The sequence below is a fragment of the Mesoplodon mirus genome, assembly GCF_964341445.2.
Source record: "Mesoplodon mirus genome assembly, chromosome: 4".
In the NCBI taxonomy this organism is placed as follows: domain Eukaryota; kingdom Metazoa; phylum Chordata; class Mammalia; order Artiodactyla; family Ziphiidae; genus Mesoplodon; species Mesoplodon mirus.
The window spans coordinates 66,472,163-66,492,514 of NC_138979.1; the positions used below are offsets into that span (position 1 = coordinate 66,472,163).

Sequence of the window (20,352 nt, forward strand, 5' to 3'; positions counted from 1 at the left end):
AAGATCCCACATGCCGCGGAGTGGCTGGGCAGGTGAGCCATGGCCGCTGAGCCTGTGCGTCCGGAGCCCGTGTTCTGCAACAGGAGAGGCCACAACAGTGAGAGGCCTGCATACCGTAAAAAAAAAAAAAAAAAAAAAAAGGAATCTGCCTGCCAATTCAGGGGACACGGGTTTGAGCTCCCACAGGCCACGGAGCAACTAAGCCCGTGCTCCACAACTACTGAGCCTGCGCTCTAGAGCTCGCGAGCCACAACTACTGAAGCCTGTGTGCCTAGAGCCCATGCTCTGCAGCAAGAGAAGCCACTGCAGTGAGAAGCCTGTGCTCCACAGCAAAGAGTAGCCCCCGCTCGCCACAACTAGAGAAAGCCCACGTGCAGCAATGAAGACCCAACACAGGCAAAAACAAATAAATACATTAATTAATTAATTTAAAAAATCCGTTATCAGATATATGATTTGAAAATATTTTCTCCCATTGTCTGGGTTACCTTTTTACTCTGTTGATAGTGTCTTTGGATCCACAAAATTTTTAAATTTCCATGAAGTTCAATTTCTTTTCTTTTTTTTTTTTTTTTTTGCAGTACGTGGGCCTCTCACTGTTGTGGCCTCTCCCGTTGCGGAGCACAGGCTCTGGACGCGCAGGCTCAGCAGCCATGGCTCATGGGCCTAGCTGCTCTACGGCATGTGGGATCTTCCCAGACCGGGGCACGAACCCGTGTCCCCTGCATCGGCAGGCGGACTCTCAACCACTGCACCACCAGGGAAGCCCTGTCTATTTTTTTATTGCCTATACCTTTGATGTCATATCCAAGAAATCATTGTCAAAACCAACATCATGCAGCTTTTGCCTTATGTTTTTCATCTTAGAGTTTTGTAGTTTTAGGTCTAATGTTTAAATCTTTGATCTGTTTTGAGTTAGTTTTTGTGTATAGTGTTAGGTAAGGGGCCAACTTCATTTATTTGTATGTGGATATCCAGTTTTCCCAACACCATTTTTGAAAAGGCTATCCTTTCCCCATTGAATGATATTGACACCCTTGTCAAAAATCATTTGACCATATATGTGAGGGTTTATTCCTGGGCTCCCTCTTCTATTTCATTGGTCCTATTTAGGGTCCCTTGAGAGTCCATATGAATTTTAGGATGAGTTTTTCAATTTCTGCAAAAGTCACTGGAGGGACACTTTTGATGGATATAGGATTATTGGTCGACAGTTTTTTTCTTTTAGCACTTTGAATATATCAGCTCACTATCTTCTGGCCTCCAAAGTTTGTGATGGAAAATCTGCTGATAGTCTTATTGAGGATTCCTTGTGTGTAGCAAATCAATTCTCTCTTTCTGTTTTCAAGATTCTCTTTTTATCTTCAGCTTTTGAAAGTGTGATTTTGTGTCTTGGTGTGGATCTCTGAATTCATCTTACTTGAAGTTTTTTGAGTTTCTTGGCTGTTTCTATTCATGTCTCTAATCAAATTATTTCTTTAAATATTCAGCCATTATTTCTTTAAACATTCTCTCTGCCCTCTTCTCTCTCTTCTCTTTCTGGGACTCCCACCATAGGTATTTTGGTCCTCTTAATGGTGGTCCACAGGTGCCTTGGCTCTGTTCACTTTTCTTAAATCTTTTTTCTTTCTATTCTTCAAGCTTGTTAATTTCCATCATCCTGTCTTCAAATTTGCTGATTCATTCTCCTGCATGCTCAAGTCTGCCTTTGGATCCCTCTAGTGAATTTTTCATTTCAGTTTTTGTACTTTTCAGTTCCAGAATGCCTCTTTGGTTTCTTTTTGGGTTTTCTCTTTATCACTGTTTCCATTTTGTTCACACATTGTTTTCTTGACCTTCTCCTCATCTTCCTTTAGTTCTTTTAGCATCTGTAAGATGACTGTTTTAAAGTCTTTGTCTAGTAGATCTGCCATCAGGTCTTTTTCAGGAACAGTTTCTGTTGATTTTTTTTTCCTTTGAATGGGCCATACTTTTTTGTTTCTTTGTATGCCTCGTGATTTTTTTGTTGAAAACTGGACGCTTGAATCTAATAATGTGGTGTCTCTGGAAATCAGGTTCTCCTTTTTCTGCAGGTTTGCTGGGTTTTTTGTTATTGTTTTTGCATATTATTGTTCTTGTTTTTTTGATTGTTGTAGGCTGTCTCTGTGCCAAGTATTTACCTGAGGTATAAACTTACTGTCTTCTTGGGTCTTTTCAGAGCCTGTGCCTTTCCCTGGGCATGTGTGGTCACTTTGTAGTTTTCTCCTGATAGACATTTGCTTTTGAATGTCCTAGGCTTTAATGTCTGGCTCCCAAAAGGGGAAAAAGAGAAAAATGAAGAGCACTGATCCTTTAAATCTCCTGGAAATAACTTTGACTGCAGGGGGAAGGCATGAGCAATAATGGTTAAGGTACAACAGCAGTAGCCACTGTCCTCTTTGCACCTTTGTGATCAGAAGCAGCATTCCATGACCAAAGCACAGATCCTCAATATTTGGAGAACAGGGTCCTTTTTGCCCACTCTGGCTCCTGTAAGCTGTGTGAAAGTTGCCCCAGGAACATGTGCATAGCTGCCTGCCACTAGGGCTGGGAGTTGGGGGGTGGGTAGCAACTGTTTTCCTAAGAGCTACAGTTTACCATGCAAGTCTTCCCCTGGAAGTTACAAACTTTTAATAGATTCCAAAGTTCCAAAATGGTTACATTAGAGAGATTCTGCCAGTTCAGTTGTAGTGTAGATGAGGAGACAGATTCCCAATGCTTCCTACTTGGCTATCTTCCCAGAATCCTCTCCTCTGATGTGTTACTTACCTAAAACATTTTTTTTTCATAAGTAAAAAAACAACTTTAAAAAATAATGATTTAAAACCTTTTTAATACTGCAGTGGGCTAGTGGTGGGGGTGGGAGATAACCTTGTTATGTTCCAATCCAGAAATTTCTAAACTTACCATTGGCATAAATTAATGAAACTAATCTTATTTGGTAGACATTTTTAAGAATACAAATTTGTTGTTAGGGAAGTTAAAATAGAACCATCAGTCTGTGTGGTATGTTTTCTTATAAAGGCCAAACTCTTTCTTTTTGTTTCACAGACAATTGTGGCTATTAACAAAGACCCAGAAGCTCCAATTTTTCAAGTGGCAGATTATGGAATAGTTGCAGATTTATTTAAGGTAAGTTGGCCTTGAGAGTGACGGCTGTTATCTATGTTGTCATCCAACAACCTCCAGGAGTTGGTCAGGGAGGAAGCTATTATAGGAAAACATTGTGTATTTGTGTATCTGTGTCTGTGTATGTATATATTAATATATGCAATTTTGAACTGCTTAAAGTGAAGAGTTGTTCTGCTTAATATATGATGTTTATATAGAGCATTATAACTTTCCTTTTAAGAAGTCCATATTGTCTTTCAAACATCCACATGACTCTTGGCATCTCATATGCCAAGTTAGTATACAGTGTGAAATGACTCAAGTAATTATAACCTAGAACCATATTTAGCAGGTACCTTAAAGAAATTCACATCATAACCCCTCATTCAGAGATTTACTAGTGATACTATAGCTTTTCATGGGATGAGTGGGCACTCAAGTCCACTTTATCTACTCAGCAAGTATGCTCTGCTTGCTGTGTTTGAGAGTCAAAGGCCTTCCTAACAGTGACAGCTGTAGAGAAGGACACTTATTTCCCGCTCCTCACACTCTTCGTGTTTTTGAGTGTTCTTTCTACCCTGCTACCACCCCTGTATTTGCCCTCTCCGTGAGAGAATTACTTTAGTGATATTGTTGAGCACCTGATATTCATTTGGCCACATTTAAAGGTCATAGCTTATGCATGGCCTGGCCTCTTTTTGTCCCTCAGGGCCTGTCTACTAGCTTCCAGGTTACCTTGTGCAGAAATCACTCATGCAGGAATTGAGGCTCTGAAAGTAGCATCCAATCCTGGATTTACTGGAGTGCGGAACCCCTCGCATAGAAGTATAATGAGCTACTCTGGGCCTTAATGGAGAGGCTGCAACCTGAGATCAGAGCCAGGGGTGGTCTCCCCAGCAAGAGGATTGGCCCATTACCATGGCTTCTCCAGCACTGTTTATGATCCAGATGAACTAATGAGTGCACTTTGAGAGCACATCTGTATTTTGAAGTGTATGTTCATGCTCAGTGAAAGATGGGCCCTTCAAATGCTCAGAATTATTCAGTAATGGTCCAGACTTCATGGAGAGACTAGAATTGGGGCTATTGTCCTGGGTCAGCATAGGGCAGCTTTCCCCATGGAACCCCCCCTCCCAAAAGAGTCTGTATATTGCATAGGGAAAATACACCCCCTCTTCTGTGATCCTGTATCTGAAATTTAGGGTCTAGGTAGGTTAGCTGCTCCTGTGACCTGGCCCAACTATGTAAGAACAAACAGTAGTGGCAGTCATTTGACCAAGATACCCCAGTGGGAGGAAAAGTTAGTATGAAAAAGATAAATGTTTTTGTATTTCTGTATAATAATACCTTTGTTCAAGTAGAAAGCATTTAGTTCCAGTGAGATATAGATAAAGGGATAAAGACCTTTTACTTTAAAAATGAAAGCAAGCACTTTCTGAACCTTAACCATGTATCTTGTTGATATGTTTGCAGACAGGCATCTACTGTAGTTACCTTTTATTTTTCCTCAAGAGAATATTTGAGTAAATCTATAAGTAATTTTGTTTATTTTAAGTTATGTTATTCTGTCTGCTTGTGTACTGTGTATTGCTACTCACATGCGGGGCTTACTGGATAAAAGAATGAAGTGTTAGACAGTCGGAAATTTGTGATGTTCATACTGTGTGGGATACCATTGCATCTCTCATTGCTACAAAGATGCTCCTGCCTCAAGGCAGGATATCATTGCTACCTTTGTAGCAATGATAGATGCAGTGGTGTCCCACACATTGTGCCTCTTGCATTAAGGGCAGCTCCCAGGTTTAACATGAGAGAGTGTATGTATCTATATTGTATGTGTGTGTGTGTTTATGTGCATGCACATGATCAAAGAAATATCTCATTTGAGAGTCCTAGGACAGTAAAAGTGGAAAGGGACCTCAAAGATCATCCAGTCAGCTGATTTCCAACCTGAGATTCTCAAGCTATTTTTGGTATTTTAAGCACACTTTTAAAAATTTTTTGAAAATTTTTTTTATTGAGATAACATAGTTTTATAACATTATATAAGTTTCATGTGTACAACATTATATTTCTACTTCTGTATACCCTACAGCATGCTAACCACCAGAAATTTAGTTTCCATCTATCACCATACCATTGATCCCCTTTACTCATTGCACCCTCCCCCAAGCCCCTTCCCCTCTGGTAACCACTATTCTGTTCTCTGATTCTATGTGTTTGTTTTTATTTGGTGTGTTCATTTACTTTGTTTTGGTGGGGAGGGGGGTTTTAGTCCACATGAGTGAAATTGTCTTTCTCCTTCTGATTTATTTCCTTAGCAGTATACTGTCAGGGTCCATCCATGTTGTCACAAATGGCAAGATTTCATCTTTTTTTATGGATGAATAGTATCCCATTGTATATGTATACACCACATCTTCTTTATCCATTCACTGTTTGATGGCCACTTAGGTTGTTTCCCTGTCTTGGCTGTTGTAAACTGTTTTCCCTATCTTGGCTGTTGTATACTGCAGTGAACCCAGGATTCCCCATATATCTTTTCTTTTCTTTTTTAAAAAATTTTAAAAACTTTTTGTTTTATATTGGAGTATAGCCGATTAACAATGTTATGATAGTTTCAGGTGCACAGCAAAGCAACTCAGCCATACATATACATGTATCCATTCTCCCCCAAAGTTCCCTCCCATCCAGGCTGCCACATAACATTGAGCAGAGTTCCCTGTGCAATGCAGTAGGTCCTTGTATATAGGTCATTTTAAATACCCGTATATCTTTTCAAGTTAGTGTTTTTGTATTCTTCGGATAAATACCCAGGAGTGGGATAGCTGGTTCATGTGGTAGTTCTATTCTTCATTTTTTGGGGAATCTCCATACTTTTTTCCATAGTTGCTGCACCAATTTACATTCCCACCAGCAGTGCAGGAGGGTTCCCTTTTCTCCACTTCCTCACCAACACTTGTTATTTCTTGCCTTTTTGATAATAGTCATTCTAACAGAAATGAGGTTTTGATTTGCAAGTCCCTAATAATTAGTGATGTTGAACATCTTTTCATGTGCCTGTTGGCCATCCATATGCCTTCTTTGGAAAAATGTCTGTTCAGCTCCTAGGCCCATTTTTTAATCAGGGTGTTTGTTTTGTTGTTGTTGAGGTGTATGAGCTCTTTACGTATTTTGGATATTAACCCCTTATTGGATATATGATTTGCAGATATCTTCTCTTGTTTCATAGGTTGTCTTTCCATTTTATCAATGATTTCCTTTGTCATGCAGAAGCTTTTTAGTTTGCCATTTGTTTATTTTTTGCTTTCGTTTGCCTTGCCTGTGGAGACATATCTGGAAAGGTGTTGCTAAGACTAATATCAAAGAGCATACTGCCTATGTTTTCTTCTAGGAGTACTATGGTTTCAGGTCTTACATTCAAGTCTTTGATCCATTTTGAATTGATTTTTGTGTGGGGCATGGTCTATTTTTATTTTTTTGCCTGTGGCTGTCCAGTTTTCCCAGCACCATTTATTGAAGAGACTATTCTTTCTCCATTGTATGTTCTTTGTTCCTTCATTGTAAATTAATTTTCTATATATGTGTGGGTTTATTTCTGGGCTCTCTGTTCTCTTCCACTGATCTGTGTATGTTTTTGTGCCAATACCATGCTGTTTTGATTACTATGGCTTTGTTATATAGTTTGAAATCAGAGCATGGAATACCTCCAGCTTTGTTCTTTTTCCTCAGGATTGCTTTGGTTTTTGGGGGGCTTTTATGTTCCATGTTAACTTTAGAATTTTTTGTTCTATTTCTGTGAAAAATGTCCTTGGGATTTTGATAGGGATTGCATTGAATTTGTAGATTGCTTTGGGCAGTATCAACATTTTAACAATGTTAATTCTTGCAGTCTATGAGCATGGAATATCTTTTCATTTATTTATGTCTTCTTCAGTTTCTTTCAACAATGTCTTACAGTTTTCATTGTACAGGTCTTCCTTGGTTAAATATATTACTGGGCGTTTTATACTTTTTGTTGTGATTGTAAACAGAATTGCTGTCTTAATTTCTCTCTCTGCTAGTTCATTGACAGTATGTAGAAACGCAGCAGATTTTTGTATGTTGATTTTGTACCCTGAAGCTTTGCTGTATTCATTTATTACTTCTAATAGTTTTTTGTTGGAATCTTTAGGGTTTTCCATATATCAAATTATGTCCTCCACAAACAGTGACAGTTTTACTTCTTCCTTTCCAATTTGGATGCCTTTTATTTCTTTTTCTTGCCTAAATGCTCTGGCTAGGACTTCCAGTACTATGTTGAATAAGAGTGGTGAGAGTGGGCATCCTTTTCTTGTTCCTGATTTTAGAGGGATAACTTGGTTTTTCACCACTGAGTGTGATGTTAGTGGGTTTGATACATATGACCTTTATTATGTTGAAGTACATTCTTTCTGCACCCACTTTATTGAGAGATTTTACCATAAATGGATGTTGAATCTTGTCAAGTGCTTTTTCTGCATCTGTTGAGATGATCATATGGTTTTTGTCCTTCATTTTGTTAATGTTGTGTGTCATGTTAATTGATTTGCAGATGTTGAACCATCCTTGCATTCCTGGAATAAATCTCACTTGATCATGGTGTGTTATCCTTCTAATGTATTGTTGTATTTGGTTTGCTAATACTTTGTTGAGGATTTTTTCATCTATATTCATCAGAGAGATTGGTCTGTAATTTTCTTTTTTTGTGTTGTCTGTGTCTGGGTTTGGTATCAGGATGATGTTGGCCTCATAAAATGAGTTAGGAAACGTTCCCTCTTCAGTTTTTTGGAATAGTCTGAGAAGGGTGGGTATTAAATCTTCTTTGAATATTTAGTAGAATTCACCTGTGAGGCCATCTGGTTCTGAACTTTTGTTTTCTGGGGAGTTTTTTATTACTGTTTCAGTCTCTGTACTAGTGACTGGTCTATTCACATTCTCTATTTTTCATGATTTAGTCTTGAAAAGTAGTATGATTCTAAGAATTTGTCCATTTCTTCTAGGTTGTCCAGTTTGTTGGCGTATAGCTGTTCATAATATTCTCTTATAATCCTTTGTATTTCTGTGGTACCCATTGTTATTTCTCCTCTTTTGTTGATTTTATTTATCAGAGCCTTTTTTTCTTGGTGAGTCTAGCTAATAGTTTGTCAATTTTGTTTATCTTTTCAAAGAATCAGCTCTTAGTTTCACTGATCTTCTCTATCATCTTTTAGTCTCTATTTCATTTGTTTCTGCTCTGATCTTTATTATTTCCTTTCTTCTACTGACTTTGGGCTTTGTTTGTTCTTTTTCTGGTTCCTTTAGGTGTGAGAGTAGATTGTTTATTTGAGATTTTTCTTGTTTCTTGAAGTAGGCCTGTGTTGCTATAAGCTTCCCTCTCAGTACTGCTTTTGCTCCATCCCATAGATTTGGGTATGTCATATTTTCATTTTCTTTTGTCTTCAGGTAATTTTTTATTTCTCCTTTGATTTCCTCATTGGCCCAACAGTTGTGCAGTAGCATGTTATTCATTCTCCACATTTTTATGATTTTTTCTAGCTTTCTTCTTGTAGTGGATTTCTAGATTCATACCATTATGATCAGAAAAGATGCTTGATATGATTTCAGTCTTCTTAAATGTATTGAGAGTTGTTTTGTGTCCCAACATATGGTCTATCCTTGAGAAAACTCCATGTGCACTTGAGAAGAATGTGTATTCTGCTGCATTTGGATGGCCTGTTCTGTACAAATCTGTCAAATCAGACCTGACGTTTCATTTAAGGCTGCTCTTTCCTTATTGACTTTCTGTCTGAATTATCTATTGGTTGATGTAAGTAGGATCTCCTACTATTACTGTGTTGCTGTCAATTTCTCCCTGTAGGTCTGTTAATAGTTGTTTTATTTTTTATTTATTTATTTATTTATTTATTTTTTGCGGTACACGGGCCTCTCACTGTTGTGACCTCTCCCGTTGCGGAGCACAGGCTCCGGACGCGCAGGCTCAGCAGCCATGGCTCACGGGCCCAGCCGCTCCATGGCATGTGGGATCTTCCCAGACCGGGGCACGAACCCGTGTCCCCTGCATCGGCAGGCGGACTCTCAACCACTGCGCCACCAGGGAAGCCCAATAGTTGTTTTATATATTTTGGTGCTCCTCTGTTAGGTGCATATATGTTAATAAGTTGTGTCTTCTTAGGAACTGTCCCTTTTTCATTATACATTGTCCAATTTGTCTCTTGTTAATTTTTTTGTCTTGAAGTCTTTTTGTCTGATAGGAGTGTAGCTACACTTTCTTTTGGCTGCCATTTGCTTGGAGTATCATCTTTCATCCCTTAAGAAGTCCACATTTGACTATAGGGAGACTATTTGGAGTAAGACATAATTTTTATTTGCCTTTAGCTAGAATTACAGTAGTGTCTATCTCATGCTGCTCAGAAGTTCTGAAGTACAGTTATATATGCCTTTGATTAATACAAAGTGAGAAAGTTAATCAGTCCTTAAAAATGCAGTTTGGGGAAAAACTAGTAAAGAAGATACTAAAAATTCTGCTTGAGTTGCAGCCTCCCATTTATTACTATATGAGTAACATGCAGGGTGTGTTCTTCTTAAGTTGTCTGTGTCCCAGAGAGGTGTGATTTGGGGAAGCTGCTCAGCAAGTTATTGGCACAACTAAGCCAGGCTCCTGATTCTGTTCGTTTTCTCATCACTCTGCCTTTCCAGCTCATCAGGTACCACAGCTGGGTGGTTCACTGCTACTCCTGTACCTTAGATAAGTTGCAGTAAATAGAACCACATCTTTGACAGACTAGCAGCCAAGGCAGAACTAGACAGAAATCAAATTGTTTTCTCAGTTGAAATCAGAATGATTCCAGATGAATATTATAGTAATTCTGACAGAAGAAGAAACAGGGTGGCTCAGTGAATATACTTCTCGCTGGAGCCACCCTCTCTATCAAATATTTAAAGGTATAACAACTTTAAAAATACAAGCATGCAAATGATGAATGAAAATTATTATCTATTTGGGATTATGATCTTAAAATAACATCATAAGTCAAATAATAGCTGTATAGAAGGGATTTTTTAGATCAAATTTTTGTTTAAAAATTAAAAATTTCAAACTGTATCACACATAACAAGTGTATATAGCTATTAGACTAATAATTCTCTAAGGGACACTGTGTCCACCAAATTTCGTCATGTCTGGAGTAAAAATATATATGCATAACATTTTATTTTCTTATATTCATCCTTTCACTTTACCCTTCAACAATCATATGAGTTAGGACAAGTTTTTTTTTTTTTTCTTCATATGACAGAAATAACATAGTATGGTAATTATGAGCTTTGTTTCATATTCTGTCTTAGGCACATACTAATTAAATTATCTTAGCCAAGTTATTTAATCTCTCTGAATATAAGCTTTCTCATAGATAATATAAATATTATACTACCTTGTAATGAGAATTAAATGAGATTATACTACACCTAGTATAGTCTATGTTAAACATTAGCCTACCTGATTGTATTTCCTACCATACATTTACATAGTAGGTGCTTAATAAATGGTAAATATCATAATCAGAGTTAGAATGATAGGGCAGAGGGCACCACCTGACTGGTAGTTTGGGGTCTTTGTTTTTTTCTCAATATAATAGCTTTACTGAGATGTAATTCATATACTGTAAAATTTATGCTTTTAAAATGTACAGTTCAGTGGGGTTTTTTTTAATATATTCACAAAGTTATGCAGCCATCACTACTGTCTAATTCTGGAACATCTTCATCACACTGAGCAGAAACCCCATACCCATTAGCAGCCACTCCCTATTCACATTCTCCCCAGCCCCTGGCAACAACTAATCTTTGTGTCTCTGTAGATTTGCCAGTCTTGGATATAGAATCATGTAATATATGGTCTTTTGTGGCTGGCTTCTTAGAATAATGTTTTAAAGGTTCACCATGATGTAGCATGTATCAGCACTTTATTCCTTTTTATTGCCAAGTGATAGCCATAATATGGATATGCCACAATCGGTTTATCCATTCATCAGTTGATAGACTTTTGAGTTGTTTCCACGTTTTGTCTGTTGTAAATAATGCTGCCATGAGCATTCATGTATGAGTTTTTGTGCACTGATTCATCTTGTTTGGATATATATCTAGGAATGGAATTGCTGGTTTACTTTATAACTCTATGTTTAACATTTTGAAGAACTGTCAGACTGTTTTACAAAGTGGCTACCTCATTTTACGTTCCTACCAAATAATATACAAGGGCCCCAGTTTCTCCATACACTGGCTTACACTTGTTATTGTCTTTTATTATAGCCATCCTAATGGTTGTGAAGTGGTATCTCATTGTGGTTTTGATTTGCATTTTTCCGATGACCAGTGATATTGAGCATTTTTTATGTGTGCTTTTTGGCCATTTGTATATCTTCTTTAGAGAAATGTTCATCCAAGTCCTTTGTCCATTTTTTAATTAAATTGTTTGTCTTTTTGTTGTTGAGTTGTAAGATTTCTTCATATATTCTGGATGTTAAACCCTTGCCAGACATATGATTTCTAAATATTTTCTCCCATTTTGTAAGTTGTCTTTTCACTTTCTTGATAATGTCCTTTGATGACAAAAGGTTTTAATTTTGATAAAGGCCAGTTCATCTATTTTTTTCTTTTGTTGCTTTTGTTTTGGATGTCATATCTAAGAATCTGTTGTCATGATCCAAGAGTCTTATGGTTTTCGCTCTTATAATTAGGTTGTGGATCCATGTTGAATTAATTTTTGTATATGGTGTGAGATGAAGGTCCAGTCCAACATCATTCTTTTGTATGTGTGGATATCCAGTTGTCCATCTCCGTTGGAGAGACTATTGTGTTCCCATTGATTAGACTTGGCATACCACCTGTCTTTTTAAACCTTTTTTACCTCTTCCCAGCGTAGTCATTCACTGGGGTCGTTCTAATCCCTTTACTGTCTCTGGAACCTGCAATGTTTATCTCTGTTTGCCTCCTTATTTTTTTGCTCAGTATCTTTTTCTTCTCCATGGTAATGTCCTGATTTTTCTTAGTCTGCACCAGTCTCAACTTTCCTCAGGACTCCTGAATTTGGAGCTTTTAGTGCTGTTCTTCTCATCCTCTTACATGACAGTGGAAGATGAGCACATTTCCAATTGGGTTGTTCATAGGTCTCTGGCTCTTCTCTCCAAATAGTGAGTGGAACTCCTCATGGCCAGGAATCAGGCCTGAACTTCTTTATCTCCCATAGTGCTTATCCTGAGGAAATACTAGGTAAATGAGTGAAATATAGTTGTGCTGTGACTTATATCAGTAGATTATCGTATTTTAAACATAAATTCACTCTCATTTGGTCTTACTGAACAGGGAGCTGCCTCTGCAGTATCTAAAATAGAATAAAAATAAGAATCCAGATCTTTTAGTGTGCTAAGACCATCAGATACTCAGTAAACTGAGTTGACATGTTCTTTTTCCTAACTAAGGCATTGTGTGGTATGCTTGGAAAGTCTGAGGTTGATCTAATAAAAAGGATGTAGAGGATCGAGAGAGAAAGACCCTTCGACTCTTTTTTGGGGAGTGTGGCAGGGGGACATTCTGTAAGGTTTTTAAAAACTGTGTTCTAAACCAAATTAATGTTTTATTTAAAAGAAGTTGGGCTCTAGCCTGTTTTTCATGAAACACGTAGGTCCCACATGAAGCTCATTTAGCATGTCATCTGTGTGACTGGCATAAGCTCATGGTCTCTCCACTGAGAAAAGCTGGGAGAAGTGGTGCCAGCACTTAATGCTGCCCCTGAGCTAATGCCTCCTGGCTCCATGGTAAACATGGGCCTTTTAATAGGCTGGAGACAAAGTGACATTCAGAAGGAACAACATGTCAACAATTTCCTTAATAAATTTTGTACGAACACATTATTTCCACCTAATGGAAATGTAGCTCTCTTAAATAATTGAGAGGCTATATTCATCAGTGGCGAGTTCAGCTGGGATCTTTGTGAGCTAGGGCAGTCGACAGCCCCTTGGAAGACTGAGTAATTGATATTTTACACGAGTGGCTCAGCTAGTTTTCAGGTGGGCTCTGTGTGACATTCCCCTGCAGTCCCCACATGTAGCCCTCCTCTGTTGTCCAGGCTGTTACGAAGCAGCTCCACACCAAAAGCTCCAGTTGCAGCCACTAAACTGCCAAGACCAAGGGTCAGTAATTAATCCTTTTTAAGGTGGGAGCCAACTCGGTCAGTTTCCCTCACTGTGGTTTCTTACTGTGTCTGCTGACCAGCCACTGCATCAGCACAAGGCCTTGATTTTAATAAAGAGTGATGATGGGCAGTGTTCGGCATGCAGCTCATTTTTATGTGCCAGAAGATGGTAACATGTGCTGAGGAACAACAGCCGCAGTGTTTGTTAAATGAATGATGAATGAATGAATGAACAATGAGAAAACAAGTACTAGAGGAGGTTGACAGGAGTCATGACTAAGCAAGAGACTCTGGTGTGGACTTTGAAGGAAGGGCAGGAATGCAGTGAGGGAAGGAAGAATGCTAGGAAACATGAAGGTAAAAAATATACACTATTCTCAGCACAGAGAAAAGTTGGACTTCCTATTTTCTGTGGTGCCTTTCTGAGGTTTGGGGTTGTATCAGAAAGGCTCCTAGGCCATGAGTGGGCTTTGGCGCTGCCAGCCATGTGTCCCAGGTGACCTTTCCCTCCCAAGGTTTAGTTTCCCCGTGGATGGGAAGAGAGACTGTGGGTGAACAGGGAGTTCCTGGGTCGGGGAGAGAAGGGGGCACTTTGTACCTCTGTAGTGATTCACATTGTTTCTTTTGGCCTCTTTTTACTTCTTAAGAAGCTGTGACCATATCACAATGAAGACTCAAGTTGCTTAATAACTTTTTTTTTTTAAATTTGCAGGTTGTTCCTGAAATGACAGAACTATTGAAGAAAAAATGAGCCATGACCATGTCTTAAGAAGGAAAATTGTACAAAGTATATTCAGCTGAAATCATAGAAATTCATGGCTAACGTAACAATCATTGGAAAGTGTGGAGAGCTACATTTTGTAATTTGAGGAAAAATTCTAACAGGCACCAGAATGCTTTTTTATGGGGTTATTATTATGTTTCTTTTTAATTATTTGTGGTTCCAAACAGTTATTTTTTGAAATTTTCTAGTTCTGTAATAAAATATATAATAAAGCCTTTCCACAGCTTTAAAACTATTACCAGAAATATGCCTGTCTTTGTAAAGGAAGAGAGAAAATTGAAAAAAAGGAGTGAAAGTTAATTTATTATTTTATCTTTGACTGTGTTGTTCATGGAAGGCTCTGTGTTTTAGGCAAAATTGTAAACGTGAATGTTGCCACCAGCCTAATCAACATAATCTAGTTGTTAAGATAAGGGAACTAGATTGGCAAATTGAGAGTTAAAAATGCATGGCCACAAAGCATGGATATTATCTTAAATATATTCCAGTCTTCCGAAAATCACAGGTAATGTGACAGAAGCAGACCTGACTTAAACCTGAACCTGCTGAATATATTTAGCTGGCTGAAGTTAATTTCATTTTCCATTTCATTTTAAGGTTTTGTCAGCTGATAGGACTTAGTGTCTATAAAGGAGAGGGAAGTGGAGAAGGAGGGGCTTCTTTGAGACAGTATGGCCTCTTATGCTAACAGATAGTGTGATATTATTGTAAATGTTTAAAGTCCTGCTCAGAGAATGCTCTGGCTTTTCTTTCGCCCTCCTGGTGGCTTCCTTTGGGCTGTCTTAGAAAGCAGCAGGCATGTGAGTTGGCCACATGGGTGGTGAGCTCTGGCAGTCTCCCTCTGCTGCCCTAGGGCATGGCTGAGGTTGAGAATGTTGCAAGAGGCCAGAAGCTGGTGTGAGTGCAGCCCACAGAACAGAGGCTGGTGAGGCTTTGGCCAAGCCTGCAGGAAGGCGTGGGCAGGTATCTGGGGTCATAGAAGGGCCAGGAGTCAGTAGGCAAGTTGAATGAAGAGAACGGCCACCCTGAAGCCAATCTGCAGAAGGTATAGTAGTTGACAAGGAAAACGTCAGGGAAGAGATGGGAAGTGACGAGTGATACATAAGTGGAGGGAGCAGAGGGGCCCGCCAGTCCCTTTGTGTGGCCAGCCTGGGACTGACTAGTTGAACCCTTTTTGATGTGTCCTAATCACTTGCTGTGAAACACTGGCATTTCTGCCTTCTTTTAATGAGATGAGAGGAGCATCAAAGTGATGCTCTGCTAGAACTGTAGAATCCTAGAATGCAGAGCTGAATGATCATCAGGTTCACACCTCTTGGGCAGATAGGGATACTGAGGCACAGAGAAGAAGTGAAGGAGGTAAAGTGACTTGTCCAAGGCCACATAGCTTGAATCACCCTTGCAAAAGTAGTTCTCATATCTTGTTGCTGTCTTTGGGGCTCTTCCGAAGAAAGCTAACCTTGCTCATTGCCTTCTCCATTTACTCCTCATCCCTATTGGACACTAACTGGGGGAGAGGAGAGACAGCAAAGGTGATGGCTGCAGAGGTACCCCCAGTATATATAGGGTGTGCTGGCTCACGGAGGACCATCCCAGCTGGTATCTCTGTGTGGCTCCTAGCCTCAGGGTTGAACTGGTTGGTCTTTCTCCATTTTGGCTCCCTCCTATCATGACTGCCCTGCCCGAGCTCTAAGCAGCTGCTCACTTAATTTACTGGGTACAACTCATTACCATCATAATAGCATTAAGTGTGACGCTTACTATATGTCAGGCACCATTCTAACACTTGACATATATTAAACCCCTTCAGTCCTCACAATACCCTGTAAGATAGATGCTATTATTATCATCCCTGTTTTACAGATGAGGAAGCTGAGGCACAAAGAGGTTATATAACTTGCCCAAATTCAGACAGCTTATAAATGAGAGCCAGGATTTGAAACCAGGAAGTTTGGCTTCAGAGCAGTGACTTCACCAGTATGTGATTCTGCCTCACTTCGGCTCAAGGAACGGAGTCGCTGCACAGTAACCTCAGGTAAAGGGCACTCGGTGCTTGGTGCTGGGTGGGCAGGGCACATCCTCAGGATCCTAGTTGAGGAGAAGAGTCAGTGTTTGGGCTTGTCTTTCCAGCAGGAATTTGTTCAACTCAGAAGCCCCTCTAAGTGCCCACTTAAAGTTTACCTTGAAAAGGCAGTTGTGTGAGATGGGGGCAAATTGTTAAAACTACCATATATGCCAGAAGATGCAATCTGACGTGCCCTTTTTCTCCTTATGTTTTGTTGGAAACCAAGCTGTCAGTTCCAAATGACTGCCCCTGCATCTGGCTTGAGGACCCAGAGCAGTAGCTCTGGAAGCAGTGTGGGGAAAGGTGTTAGGAGTAGCTTTCTATTCTCCCTAGTTTTTTGAGGTCTTTGGTTAACCTCATACAGCCCTGGGAATTTGGTTAATTAGAACCCGAAGTCCCTGAGAGAGCAAAAGTACGCATGTAGAAAGGCAGCCCTGTGAGGGCAGAGCTGAGTAGGTCCTTGAGGCCATTTAGATCAAGCGAACAACTCCTTACTCTATGGACTGAGGCCTAGTGAGGACCCTGGTCTCAGCTTTCCAGTAGTTGAGAAAGTACAGAACCCAGCTTTGCCCCTGGTCCCACGGTCTCTCAGCAGTACTATGGGGCATATTCCCTGGTTCATCCGCGAGCTGTGCTGTGTGGGATGCTGGAGCAAACACCTGGAAGTCTGGCCCAGCCACTGCCCTGAAGTAGCTTGTGGTCCTGACAGGGAGAACAGCTTCCTCCTGGGCTCTGAGAATACAAGCTGTTAGAGGCACAGCCCCTGCCCTCAAGATTTGCAGCTACCAGGGAAGATGAGACCCAAGTGATTAGAAAAGCAGATAGCATGTAGTCAACGCATACAGGGAGAGCTCCCTCAGTGGGCCAGCTGTGGTTATTCCTTGGGCGTGGAGGCGTTAATATTAGCATGTGGGGCAGAAGTAGAACAGATAAGGGCTCACGTGGATGCTTGAGGCAGTGACGGGTGGAAACACAGGGTGCAAGGAAAGGGGTTGAGGGTGGTAGGTAGTTAAGGCTAGATTGCAGAGGACATTGACTGATAGGCTGAGGAGTTTGTCCTTTTTCCTTATTGGTCAGTGGTTCTCAAACTTTGCCCTCAAGGAATACTGCCATTTCAGGAGCTGGGCCGGGGGTGGTACTGTGAAAGGTCTTTTCCTGATTTACAGGAAAAAAAAAAATAGAATTCCCCAATCTAAGTCTTTCTTGCATACGTTTTTCTAAAACTTTGGTTGCTGCTATGTCGTCTTAATATAAGTAGATTCCAAAGTGAATGAACAGGTAGCAAATAGATATTAACTAAGGAGGTCAGCAGCCACTGACCCTCCACAGCTTTTGTTTAGTGGACATGTGTTGAATCCTTAAAAATGCTCTCTGCTGGTTGTTCTGTTCCTTGTTTGTACGTTAGAATTAAACATGTCAGTATATCCAGAATGTTCCACAAATAGCTGCATATGACATCCTGAGGCCCTGCCACCTGAACAGGTCTTAAGAAGCACCCTCCCGGCAACAGGGAGATATTGACATATATAGAGGAAGGCCTGTAACCTGATCTGGAGGAATAACATAACCTAGAGGAATAAAATAACCTGGCAGTGTGTTCAGGACGGATGGAGGGAGGAGGAGAAGATGGAAGTGATTAGGAGGCTGTTGCAGGAATCCTCTGGCCTTATGCCCCGGATGGGTTTGGCTGAAAGCTCTTTGGGTACAGAATGGGTCTCCTGAGACTGTGGAAATGGGTCCGGTGCTGTGGGCGAGGCTGGCAGAGACTGGGGCTCTTCCTCCCAGGACAGAGTGGGAGCCATGCTGCCGGCAGAGCCTGGGCGTGTCTGTACTGGGCTGGGGGGCTTTGAATGAAACCTCAGCCATAAGTGCTCTCTTTGCCGTCTTTCTGAAAGGGATATGGTTGCATTTCACACTGTCTCTCACGGGGGTGAGAGGGGTTTTTGTTTTGGTCTACGTAAAAGTGCTGAAGAGGCTGGGAAACCCGGAGAACACTATTGATTGTAACAGATGGATTTGGTTAGCTGTTGCTGAACTAAAGGAGACTTGACTGATAACCTTGTAAAAAAGCCCATATAGGGTGATATAATGCCACAATTCATATAGCCCTAGGGTTTTAAAAATATTTTGTGGGAAACCCAAATGAAGAAGAGTTGCTGATAATCCTTGGTTTATAAAAGCACTTTCATGTAAGTTACTCCAAGAGGTGGAAAAGGTAGGAAACAGTGAAGAAGTCAGGGTCTCAGGAGCGGGGATTTGCCCCAAGGCACAAAGCAGATGGTAGAGGTAGAACACAAACCAGACTTGTGGCAAATGTTACTTGTTAAGAACCTACTAGGTGCATTGTGTATCCTTCTCTAATACTGTGATCCCCAAAGGGGGTATCATCAACCCCTACTTTCTGGATGAAGAAATGGGCTGAGAGGTAACCGAGCAGAGGCAGTAATTGAGATGTGGAACCTAAGCTGACTCCAGGTTTGGAGAGCTTGACCTTTGCACCGTGCCAGGCTGCCCCCCACCATCTTCCAGCTTCTCCAGGACTTGATCCTCTGGTTTGCACTGCCTCAAAACAGCAAGCTTGTCATTAGAAGCATGGAAGTGTGATGGAATTAGGAATTTATTGGGAAGGAAGCTGGCATTTACTTTCTTTGGTGCCCGACTGGTGAGCAATCAAGCCATGGTGAGGTTTTACTTGTCTGGGCTTCACCTTCTTTGCCTACCACAACTGGTCACGTGGTTAAAGGCAGCTTACTGCTGCCTTTTTGTGTACTCAGGTCCAGCTTGGAGGGCTGTTTCCCTTCCCAGCGTGGGGCCTGCACGGGGAACATTGGGGTCTGGGACCTGAGGACCACAGGAAGGGCTGAGCACTGAGTGGGCTGGTCACCAGGACCCTTGGGTTCTTGTCCTTGTTCTGATATGGTCTCAGAGGTACCCTGGCCACATTCCTTCTCCTTTTAGCCTTCATTTTCCTCATCTGTAAAGCGGCAAATTGCACTTGGTAATCTTCCAAGATATCTTCAAGCTTTGACCTATGTGAATGTGTTGGCAGATATCAAACAGCTTAGGTAAATGGAGACAGTAACCACTTTTGAGAGCTTTTTGTGCCCAAGATGCTGTGCTGAGGGCTTTACAGACATTATATTTCATTTAAGCTTCATAACCCCACAAGGTATAGCCTTATTCTCCATTCTCCAGTTGAGAAAACTGAAGCCTACAGAGCTTAAAACACTTGCCAAAGGATTCATAGCTAGTGAGGTGACCTTAGGCCAAAGTTTACTCAACTACATGCCATATCCTGAGTCCCTCTTTGGGAACACAGAGGATGTACCTAATCCAGCCTGACGGGGGCAGGCTGAAGTGGAGGGGAGCAAGATAAGACAGCTGAGCCGAGTTCAGAAGGACCAGTCAGAATCAACCCATAAAGAAATGTATCCCAGGCAAAAGGCTCAGTGTGAACAAGGCACAGAAGCACCAAGAACGTGACACACTCTGGACCCCAATTCCTCAGTCCCCTTTTAACCTGATTCCTCCATTCTAAAACGTTCCTTGCTGAGGGAAGTAGGGGGTCTTTGTACTAGAATCTGGATCTAGTCTGCACACTGGCTATCTTTTGTGGCACTTAGCAAACCCAAGTCCAAGAACCCCATGCCTCTTCTTTATGCAGTGGAGGTGGAGGTGAGCCTACCTAGATGTGAGACTTAATTGATGTTGGGGAGGCTCCTAGAGCGCTTGGTGAAAGGTGGCCTGTAAATCTCAGACACTGAAGAATTCTGCCACATTCATCACAGTGTTTAATGTCCTGATTGATCTCCAGGGTAGTCAATTTCATTTGCTTGTTTCAGGATGAATAGGCAGCCTGCTCCCCTATGCTATAGCCTGGGGCTCTGCATAAAATTATGCCAGCCCTCTCTCTTTGGTAGCTTGCAATAAATTTAGCAGCAAATGTTCCATCATTTTCTTTGGATAATTAAATTAACTATTCACCAGGAGACAATACTAAACTTTTCAGTGCTGGAGCAAAAAAAAAAAAAATTTTCCAGAGTAGATATGAATTCATCACTCAGTTTATGCCATGGAAATGTATGTTTTTGGCTTGTACTGGAAAAGGGAGAGGAAGGCAGATAAGGTGGTTCCTGTCTGGGGAACAACAGTGCTGTAACTTGG

General features: G+C 40.7%; 1 protein-coding gene across 1 annotated transcript in view; it reads left to right on the forward strand.

Annotated features, from left to right (window-relative positions):
• ETFA (electron transfer flavoprotein subunit alpha) overlaps positions 1–14,358 on the forward strand; it is an 84,767-nt gene extending 70,409 nt beyond the window's left edge. Inside the window, exons 11-12 of the mRNA XM_082618881.1 lie at positions 3,070–3,150; positions 14,052–14,358. Coding sequence (XP_082475007.1) covers positions 3,070–3,150; positions 14,052–14,090 — 120 coding nt within the window. The 3' untranslated portion in view covers positions 14,091–14,358. The remainder of the gene's footprint in view (positions 1–3,069; positions 3,151–14,051) is intronic.
• The last annotated feature ends 5,994 nt before the right edge of the window (positions 14,359–20,352 follow it).